Source organism: Cucurbita moschata, unplaced genomic scaffold (genome assembly GCF_002738365.1).
Source record: "Cucurbita moschata cultivar Rifu unplaced genomic scaffold, Cmos_1.0 Cmo_Scf00067, whole genome shotgun sequence".
NCBI classification, from domain to species: Eukaryota; Viridiplantae; Streptophyta; class Magnoliopsida; order Cucurbitales; family Cucurbitaceae; genus Cucurbita; species Cucurbita moschata.
Genome location: NW_019268583.1, coordinates 795,603 through 806,961, shown reverse-complemented (window position 1 = coordinate 806,961; position 11,359 = coordinate 795,603). Strand labels below are relative to the sequence as shown.

Sequence of the window (11,359 nt, the reverse complement as noted above, 5' to 3'; positions counted from 1 at the left end):
TGAATCTAGACTTTTTTTTTGAGTCAAACTGATTCTGATTCTTCCAATCTTTCATTATTTAAAAAACAAAACTTTGTGGGGTATCACAATGTGTTTTGAATAATGAATAGCTGAGTTACAATTTTGAGATGTCCGTCCTTGATCCCTCTTGTGTCAATATTGAACTCATAGATAAAGTGAATATATTGAACTCAGATCTTTATTACCTCTTCTATTAACAAGCATTAGGTCATATGTCCACTTGTGCTTTGGTTCAATCCCAATCCAATTGACATAATATCTTTAAAGTTTTGAAATATAAATTCAAGGAACATCCTCTAATATCCCTTGCAATTAGACCACATCCCCAACAAGATGATTCAATAGTGAAGAAATTCTTCACCAAATTTTGCCTTTATTCTAGTTTTGCAATGCTAGTTAAAAAGCATGCTAACATTCTAGAGAATGATCGTGAGTTTATAATCAAGGAATACTCTTCCATTGGTACGAGGCCTTTTGAGAAGTCCATAGCAAACCCATGAGAACTTATGCGTGAACAATATCTATCATATCATTGTAGAGAACCGGTGTTTATGTAGTCCTCTCGTTGGCGTCCAATATTTTAGGATTACAAGATTATGTGCTAGCTGCTAAGTTTTGTTCCCATCCCTATCAAAAGTTTTAGCTACCACACCTCGTAGCTACTCTTTTCTTTAATGCTCCAAACTAACACTCATGAGCTCCTCATTTCCTACCACAGATATTTGCAATGCAGTAACACTTCTAGCAGAGAATTCTTGGAGTACATGATCAACATTCATGATCAAGTTGATAAAATGCAACAAATATGATTCAGATATATGTATCAACAAGCTTCCTTCCATGCAAAACCATGCAAATTGGAATACAAGACTAAATTTCTAATCGACATAGAGAGATTCATGAATTCAATTTTCAAATTTGGCAACTCAACTATCCTCTCCAATCAATCCAGGAGTTCTAAGAATTGGAAAAGCAAACCTATAAGATCTTACTTCACTATTCATTTAGTTAAGAAATATACAGGTTGCAGAGCAGAAACAAAATTATCATTCTTGAGAGGGCCTGCAACTTAAAACTAATAGATTGCAGTCACACAAGGCATGTCCGCAAGTACTCAAAGATATACCTCCTAAAATTGCACCAAGACCAATCATTCAAGAACATTAATGTCGCAACTATCTCCTAAATTTGCAGCCACCTAAAGCTTATAAATTACTTAAAATCAGCAAGTTCGTTGCACAAATTCGACAGTGGCGATGGAACCAACTCTTCCTACTTTATTTTACCACCACTGGACTTCGATTTCTTAGTTATTGCTTGTTTGGTGGGCTTTTCTGATGTCTCCTGTTGGATTACAAATACAAAGTGAAACAGAGATAATATTGATCGTAAAAATAAAAATGATAACATAAAATAAAATAAAATAAAAGGTATAGATTGCTGAAGTCAAGAATCCCAACTTTAATTAATGGGTCATAGTTGCAGAAAAATGTGGTGCCACAATGCAAATGAAAATGTAAAGAGCAAATGTACATTAATAAAAGCAACGACCATTAATCATAAATACTCCACCACAACTAAAACTAAAAATCAAAGTCGGCAAAATGATTGATCAGTGTGTTGCCTATGATGTGTAATGTCTTATTTCTAGCAATCGCTTTTTTTCCCCCAAAAAACTCCAGAATCATGCGTCATAAACTGCTTCTACACAACGCACCAACTTTTTTAATGTAATAGAGCTACAGGGTGGGTTTTAATTAATCAGGACTGTCAAATCCAGCACCTTGAGCTCCATAATTATAGTTTCCATATGTATATATTTGAAGATGAACAATAAGGTTCAAGGAAATTGATGATGAGGATTTCAAGTACATCACTAAAAACCAAAGCAACCAGTTTCACCAGCGTTTTCAGCTTCATGTGCCGAAGCAAGCAGCCATGACTAATGGCCTTGACCCTGAGTACTTGGAAGAATGGTCTAATATTGGCGTCCCTAGGCTGCCAATGACCTTTGTCCTTGACGGATAAAAAGCTTGTGGAGAGTATTTATGCTGGATTCCTGGTTTAGGAGACTTAAGTACACATTTGGTTACCTGTCATTCGGTATAGAAAGGTAGAGACAATTAGGTCTCTATATCCCACCAGTTCTTTAAGAACTCGAATTATTTTTAATGCTTCTCGTTTAATGGATTTTGTAGGTAATTTGAGATAATAGAGAGAAATGGAGAGTCTGAAGTAAATTAGACAGAAAGAGGCAGAGAAGTACTTTTGGACAGATCATGGACGGTCGGACAAAAAATATAGTCAATACCAATGAACTGTGAAGCTTAAATCAATGTTGATGTTGAAGATCAACATAATTGAATCTCAGTTTAAAAAAAAATGGTAAATCAACAAATTCAAAATGAAGGAAAATTTGCAGGGGAGTTAGATGTAACAGTCATAATGCCATTAAAATACTGTTGGTCTTAAAATTCGAAATTTAATAGGTTTATTAGAATTATAGAATGGAAGTTAAAATGCATCAATCCTAATATCAGATATCAGTAGATAGCTAACAATATACCTTTCTTTTAGTGGATACTGAAGGATTCGTTACGGGCTTGAAAAATGACTCCATCCTGAAAAGGAGGAATAAACAGCATGATCGACCAAAGAGATGAAGAACTTTTATTTTTAAGAAATAAATGAAAGTATATAGCTAACACTTACCGGCCCTGTGATGACTTGTTCTTGGCTGCTTTAATTTTTTCTACTGCCTGGAGAAAGAACAAAAAATGATGTATGAGACGTAAACTTTCTTGAAGATTTAATTTAAATGACTTTCATTAAAAAAATAAATAAATAAATAAAACTGTATGATATAAAACTTGAGATTATCAGGATGATAAACCTTTGTTACTCTATCGCTATTGAACCCATTCTCATTCACCAAAAATGAGATTAAGCCCTGTAATAGATATGAGAATACAATTTTAATATCATAACAAGCATGTGCATGCGGGAGAACTAAAACTTTAGTATCAAAATATGTTCGTGTGTGTGCGCGTACATATATAAAATGAAGAAAGAAAACAGTCAGGAGATGACTTTTAAACCAGAAAATTTAAATTACTTCTTCATCTGGAGTAGTCCACTTAATGTCAAGTTGCTCTTCGTCAGTACACACTAGTGGTTCTTTAAAAAGCTGTCGGGCCTCTTGAAATGGCCAACCCTCTGGAATTTGGTACCTGTTTACAACATAATAATAATAATAATAATATGGGAAACAAGAAGCATTCGGTATTTTGTTGCTCTTCTGTAATTTGACACATTATATACAAATTTGAAAATTTAGCAACCTGTCAATTGAAAGTTGGAAGTTTAGTGACTTGTTATAAACTTTTAAAGCTAGGGACTTTTAATCACAATCATGAAAGTTTAGGACAAATTTTACAATTTAGTCAATTTATTATCAAAATCTACCAACTGATAGCAATATATCAGTATATCAATGTGGTCAGAATTATTTCTACAATAAATTATCAATTTAATCCTTGAATTTTTAAAATTTTTAAAATTTATAGATTTATTAGACATAAAATTGAACTTATATAAGGTTCTACTAAACTATAATTCAAACTTATAGTTAATAGATTAATTAATTAAAAAAATAATAGTCAGATTTGTCCAGAATCTATTAAAAACAAACTTGAAAGTTCAAGGATCTATTAAACACTTCTGAAAGTTCAAAAACCAAACAGACACCACTCAAAATCTAAGGACAAAACTTGTAATTAACTTTATTTCTATATAGCTGCCGACTTAAAGCTTTGGATCTGCCATGGGTTGTACCGTTATTCTTTCCTTCTCATCTAGATAGACTTTGTTTAATAAGAAATATTTTGAAGTTGCACAACTCAAGTTTACAGCTTTCCGGTCACTACGCTCTTATCAAAGCTATTTGAAAGATACTTTAACTGAGATAAATATAAGAGAAAGATAAGACTATCTACTTACTTTACAAGATAACAATGCCTTAAACAGGAATAGAATAATTTAGAAAACAGAATCATGAAAGGTAATAAATTCTCCAAATGATTGCACTACATATGCTTAACGATATCTGACAAGATTGAAGAATTCTACACTATAAGATTATCTAAAACAGTCACTGGCTACTAATAGGATTCAATGCAATACAGATACATAGAAGGCTTCTCATTCAACAAGATTCAAATTGGCTAGGACATCATCTCAAGATTCATAATAACCAGACCATATCCAACAAATTAAGTATACCCATGCATTCATCAAATCATGTGAACAAGTTTGAGCATATTCAAGATAAAATTGCACTTTATGATATATATTTCAATCCTAGAAAAAGGTCACCTTTCTTTATTGATGTTCTCTAGTATATTTTCTATAGACCCATGTTGACGGATAAGCTTTAAAGCAGTCTGTCCCCCTATACCTGTGGAGTAAATGCATAAGTAAGGGCTAAAATTGGAACAGCACAATAAAACTTGAGCATCAACATCAGTAGGAGGCAATAAAACATATATACTATATAGAATCCAAATACCTCGAATACTGTCACAATAATCACATCCAGAAAGAATGCACAAATCGACAAATTGATCCATGGTAAGGTTCAGCTCCTCCAAAATCTGAAATGAAACAAATTATTGGTAAATGATCACTGAAGCTGTACTTGATTGAGTGGAGAAAAACCAGATTTATACAAAGAGAATCAAATAAGCAAACTACTAATCTAAACCTATAAGGAAAAGAAAAATACAACTATAAACATATACACGGAAACAATCCCAAACATAAAGCCCTGACTCACAGCTTGATTTTCTACACTCCCCTCAAGTTGGATAGTACATGCTTGTCACGCCAAGCTTGGAAATTAAACCATCAAGATGAATTCGTTGTAAAGCGTTAGTTAATAAATCTGCAACTTGTTGGGAAGGTACATATCTCAGTGTAATAGTGTTTGTCTCAATTTCTCACTGACGAAGTGTCAATCTATCTCGACCTTCTTTATTCCGTCATGGTGTATTGTATTCATTGCAATAACTATGATTGATTGGTTATCACACGGTAATTCTGTGATGTCTTCTATCTTGACCTTTAGTTCAATGAGAAGGCCTTTTAACTAAATTCCTTCACAAATCCCATGAACTAGTGATCGAAACTCAACTTCAGTAGTACTTCAAGCTACAACTAATTGTTCCTTACTATGCCAAGTGACTGGAACAATCTCTGATCTCGACTTACGGTCAATAGGAGAACCAAGTACTTGACCTCCCTAATTTATCGGGTTGAATTTATTAAAATTTAGATTACCTAGTATCTAGAGACTTATTTAGATTATCTATTAATTTAGATTTAGTTAGTCTCTCTCTTATAAAAGTGACATGTAATTCATGTAATTCTCTTATGAGGGAGGTATAAGTATAGGAAATAAAAATATTAGACCATTTACACCAAGATATAGCTTGGTAAACAACATTGACGAAGAGTTTTGTATAAGTCTATGTCTTTTCCACAAATATTCTTTTATTTAATTTTTTCCACAGGTTCCAAAAAAAAGTCATGATTAAGTTTTCCATAGTAGGGCTTTTGGATTCTTGAAGGGGTGGTACGTTAAGGTCATGTCCAATAGATTATTTCTCTCCCTAGGAAATCTGAGATACCTTCTGATTATATTGAGAATCGTTGTCTACAAATTCTGAGCATATGTGCATTGCATAAATAAGTGGCTTTGTGACTCGTTTCCTTTCTTGCATAATGGACACCAATTTGGAAATAGGGTCATGTAGGGCTTTCTATTTTGAAGATTTTCACTTGTGCTAAACCGCTATTTTCCAAAGGAAGAACTTCACCTTTTTAGGGTGATGTCCTTTCCAAATTGAATAGTTTCATAACTCTAATACCATGAAGCTATCTATGAACAATAATATTTTTTATATTTCATAGAGTAGAGAAGAATCAGATTCATACAAAGAGACGCCCAATTAGATGAGCAAAAAAAATGCAATCAATCTAAACCGATAAGGAAAAGAGAAAATACAGCTATAAATATATACGAGCTATAATTTATAACTTGATTTCCTATAGATAAGTAAATAGCCAAATTAAGATGGAGACAAATCACCTTTGCAACTTCAAATTCCATAACTGGGATCTTCCTTGAGCTGGGATCCATTAAATGACGAAGAAATCTAGGAGATCCAAATGTTAGTGAATCCATGTCTTCTGATGCCACAGCATAAACCTGAAATATATACAAACTTTGAGAACAAGCCCCTCTTATTAATTAAAAATGAATGTAAGAATTAAAGCACCGAAGGACCCAGGTAAAAAAGGAAAAAAATCCAGGTACACACTCATTTAGTGTGCAAAACTTACAAAATCAAATCCACCTAAATTCATAGATCCTACCACAAAAAAAGCATGCATTTTACTAGGTCGGGAACCCAGCCTACCCTCAATGCCCCAACCCTAGCAGCCTCCAAGCCCCATTGCATCCCCTGATCTAAACATGAAATGAGGGCAATGGGGAAAGAGGGGGTCTCCTAGGTACTTGGTAAGACTAGAAGCAATGAAGGGAATCATGAATCGATTGTCATGGGTAAAAGGTCATATAGCCCTTGGGTGCAGATAATTGGAAAATGTCAAACAAGATTTTTAGCATGTAGCAGAAAAGGGGAAGAGTGGAAACGAGTGTCCTAGATACTTGGTAGGAATAGTGTATCTCCAGTAGTTTGAAGAGTTTCCTAGCTTGCCTTTTGTTTTAGAAGAAACTTTTGTTGATGTATGAAACTACAAACGAGGGAAGAGAGCATCAATGTAAAGGAGTTACAATAAAATTCTCCAATTGGACAAATGTGTTGGCATATAAGAATGAAAAATATCTGAACAATTACACCAAGACATAGAATGAAGAACAATATTGTCCAAAAAAAACCCTTTCAAATGACCGCTCCTTGATATTTTCAGTTTAACAAAATAACACCTAACCTCAAAAGTACAAAGCAAGATGATTATAAAGGCAACAATCACAAAAGGTCGTACAACTAACTGCTAATTAATTAACATTAGAAGTATTTCCCTTACTACCTATCCTCATGTAAGTCTTAGTATGGAGGTCAAACACAAGGTAATGGTGTTGCAAAAATTTCTTCAAGCTAAGACTTCTAAAATAATCTCCCAAATCTCCAGTATTCCAAGAATTGATTTCATTGTCGAACAAGGCAATCAATCTGCTATTAACACTTTTGGCCAACCCCCTCGGATAGCAACGGTAGGTTTCACAAAAATGTTGACAACTAGCTTCAATTATAGATGAAATGTTTCAAAGATGGAAGGAGATGTGGCGAATTAACCAATAAGCCATTCAGTATCATATCCAAATCTTCCTTGGTAGTTAAGACTTTCTTATTTAGAGTTTGAAACAGAGAATCAAGATTTAATGACGAAAGCTCTTCAGATAAAATCATCTAAAGCTTGGGAATGTCGTTGTTGTTCAATCTCTACACTGTTTAAGCTCACCATGAATTCATCATCAGAGTCGAGGGTAATGTGAACAATACTAGATAAGGCTCTTACTTATGAAGAATTAAGAATTTTGTCAAAAAAAAAAAAAGAAAAAGAAAAAAAAAAAGAAAAAACATCATCAGGTCCAATAGCATAGTACGTGGAGATTAATGTTTGGGAGTAAACCTTTGAACCATTATAATGAATCGTCACCTAATTCAATTGGTATCAAAATTGTTGATCAAGACTCTTCCAACGCATCTGAATTAATGTTAAAAGTTACAGGAAATTGGGAAGACAAAGGGGCCGAAGAACATTTTATTGTATACAAATTGGAATTAATTTCAGTGTACTTCTCTTTAATTTCTTTGATATTTAGAGACCAAATTCACGGGAGGAGATTGAATATGCGTCTTGGCATAATTCCTCTCCAATATGACATTATTCTTTGCATTGAAAGTCTCTAGTTGGGCAATAAAGTCAATTGACTGATTACATGCCATTGGTTGACTGATTACCTTTGGGAGGCCATCGTTTAAATCAACCTTCTCAGCATGCAAACTAGGTGTACTTTATGTTGATAAGACCAAATTCGTGGGAGGAACTTGGATATGTGTGTTAGCGTAATCACCCTCCATAATGACATTATTCTATTGAAACTTGGATAGGTGTTTCGAAAATCAAAAACTCCCTTCATTTCTCTTTTTCATCAAAATCTATTGGACACACTGACTGATAATCCTACACTTGCGAGCCAATATACTCTACATCAGACCATAGCTCCTTCAGTGGTCTCAACCTTTGAACTCTTCAGTGAAGAGAAAGAGAAAACAGATTGTGAAAGAAAAACTGCAGTTACGTTCCAAGTCTGACATTCAAAATTCATACTAAAGTATGGAATCTTATTTCTATCAAAAAGGATTTTCCAGGGTGTCCAAAATAGTCTACAAGGCAAAGGAAATATGTTGGTGATGGTGACTGAATATCATGGATTCATAATAATAAAATGTTATAATGAGAAGAACTAAATCTTCATCACCTAAATACAAAAGGGCGAGATCAAAAACTCAAGTAGCTTTTGCAGATGCTACAATTTATTTCATCAGAGAATATTGCATCCCTGGAGAGAGAACAATTTGTTTTATGACATTTAAATTTATTCTAAATTTAAAATTGGAATGAGAGAACAAACATGTATAGCTAGCTAAATCTTTACATTGCAGAATTCATTGTGCTTGGAAGCATTGAAATATGTAGAGTACACAAATAAAGTTACCAAATCTGTATTTCATTCAATCTGTCCCTACATTTTAGTAACAGGAAGGTCAATATTTGCCCCTTGATTCTTAGTTCATCGGTTCACATTCAAGAAACAAAAGACACATTATCATGCAGGAGAGGGATACTTGCCTTTCCTAACTTGCAAAGCGCAGCACATTGTGCCTCAGCTTCGGAGGGAGCCTGTAACATCCAAAAACAATTGCAATGTACTCAACCATGTTACAACTGAAGCAATGGATTACTTGAATGAACATCTGAAATATAGTGTATTGTCACCTCGATCACAGGCACTCCCATGAGTCTCAAAAGTCTTTTACAGTCATCATTGTGCTGCTTTGTAACCTGCAAGTTTAACCCCAAATTATACAATATGCATGTGATTGATTGTAATATTATACAACTTCCAAAATATTTGCATGCTGCTCCAATCCTTTAGTGATTATTTGTGAGAGTATGTAAATCGATTTACAATGTAATATGTACGTTCTTGAGGAAAAATGTTAAAGCAGTTAACTAACCTTGACCGTCCTTTTACTGAATTTCTCAATGTCCTCCTTGTTTCCAACCTAGAATAACAAAAGGGGCAGTTGCTGGAATTAGTTTTCTGTCTTCCGTGCTTTACAAGGAAGAAAAAACAAAAGTACAAGAATGAAAGTACCTCAATTGCATCTGCCAGGTCTGCAGTAGCATCTGCTCTCTTTGAATAACTGCATACATAATTTACATAAGGCACAACGATCATGACTGCCCCTTTGAACGGAATAAATGAGATACAATGAGATAGCATACTTACCGTTTTGCAAGTTCTTGCTTTTTCAAATCAGGAGGCTTTCCATCAAACACATAGCTGAGTACATTTGTTCCCATAAAAAGAAAACCGTGTCAGACAAAATTTTCATGACAAAACTTGGAATTGAAATGCCAGGACACAGAGAAATTACACTGGCTTAACTCCAGCTTCGAGAAGCCTTATTGTCCGGTTAAACATCCCTTGCAAATGGCTAGAGTTTGACATTAAAAAAACATGAAAAATGGAATATATCAAGCAAAAACAAGTAGATAATTCACAAATTTTAAAACTCAAGTAAAAATGTATAAATTTTTCTAAAGCCAACCTAGTGACTTCACCAGCTTCGTTGGTCAACATCTCAGTCCCACTTCTTCCCACGACAATCTGCATTAGTTCACGCAAATATATGAGATGCCCAGAGTAGTTTTTAACTGGAAAAAAAGGAAAAATTGGAGAAAGAGGTACTGACAAGAAATTGATAGATACTCATGCTGGCATCAATTGCAATTTTTCGTCCAAAATAGCTTTCGAACTTCTGCTCCTTCATGCCTTTGGGGGCATTGTCAGCTAAAAGCTTGGTTAAACCCTAAGAAAACCAGGGATGTGAAAATGGAAAAGGGGAAAACCAGAGTGGCAGAGCAAGGGAGCGGAAAATGATGTAGAGAGTGAAGGCTGATACCTTAATGCCCATGGCAAGGCGTCGCAGTAGCAGAGAAGGAACCGCTTTGGAAGACGAAGCAAGGAAGGCGGGAAGGAGTCGAGTTGTTGAAGGGTTTTATATAGTGTGAATGTAAATCTAATCCTTTTAACACGCTGGACACGTGCGCGCCTTTTCCTTTTTTCTTGGAGGACTCTCTATGAAATTAAGGTGATTTTATTTTCTCTAATTTTTAAGATATGATATTATGAAAATATCAAATATAGTATCAAAATTTTGTATTTTAAATTTGATTTGTTATTAAATCTAGTTTTAAAATAATATTTTTCCATATATTTATCTTTCAATTTTATCTTAACTGTTTACATACGTTTTTATTATTGGTGGAGGAGTTCTATACTCGGAATTTGCATGTGGCTAGACCACAAAATATTTAAGTTTTGTTTATGAATAAGTTAATTGAAAAAATTAATATTTCACAAGAGGATCGCAAGCAACTTGATCTTAATCATCAATGAGTTATGAACTCAGGTTGGAGGTTTTTTTTTTTTTTTTTTTTCTTTTATTTGCATGAGCCCAACAACTTGGGGATCGACACTTGTTCAGCCCAACCACTTGCGTTCTTTTATTCATGCCAACATATTGGGGATCAACACTTCTTCACGTATAAGGCCTCAAAAGGTGTCATATCCAACGTCGCTTGATAACTGTTATTATAAGCGAACTCTATGAGATGCAAGTGCGTGGTCCAGCTACCGGCAAAGTACAACATATAGGCCCGTAACATGTTGTAACGACCCTAAATTTCTACATACTCAGAGTCACTACTAACGTCTCATGCTCATCTCTAATGCGGAAATATAATTGTTACATGAACATCATTTATAACTTAAACCTCGAAAAATGCTTAAAACAACTTCTTCTCTGGAAAACACATCATGGTCTTAGGTGTTTAAATACGAAATACTTCAATTTAGAGAAAATAAAAACAAATACATAATAATTTAAAACAATGAAATGCAAAACAACCTATTATAACTTAGGACTAGGAATTTAAATGAGTCTACCCTATGCACGTG

At 34.1% G+C, this 11,359-nt stretch overlaps 1 protein-coding gene across 2 annotated transcripts; it reads right to left on the bottom strand.

Moving 5' to 3' along the window:
- Positions 1-917: 917 nt before the first annotated feature.
- LOC111437876 (flap endonuclease 1) lies at positions 918-10,381 on the bottom strand. Of its 2 annotated transcripts, XM_023075956.1 has the most exons (18): positions 10,302-10,381; positions 10,092-10,208; positions 9,948-10,006; positions 9,774-9,833; positions 9,626-9,679; positions 9,491-9,539; positions 9,351-9,398; positions 9,109-9,174; positions 8,962-9,012; positions 6,170-6,289; positions 4,589-4,673; positions 4,396-4,477; positions 3,137-3,251; positions 2,915-2,971; positions 2,734-2,780; positions 2,588-2,642; positions 1,924-2,114; positions 918-1,365 (listed from the first exon to the last, which is right to left on the bottom strand). In XM_023075956.1, the coding sequence occupies exons 1-17, from the start codon at positions 10,311-10,313 to the stop codon at positions 1,938-1,940; spliced, it is 1,254 nt and encodes a 417-aa protein (XP_022931724.1). In that variant the 5' UTR covers positions 10,314-10,381; the 3' UTR covers positions 918-1,365; positions 1,924-1,937. The 2 variants fall into 2 exon arrangements, with proteins under 2 accessions (XP_022931724.1, XP_022931726.1); XM_023075958.1 differs by lacking the exon at positions 1,924-2,114 and having other exon boundaries at positions 922-1,365.
- Positions 10,382-11,359: the final 978 nt, after the last annotated feature.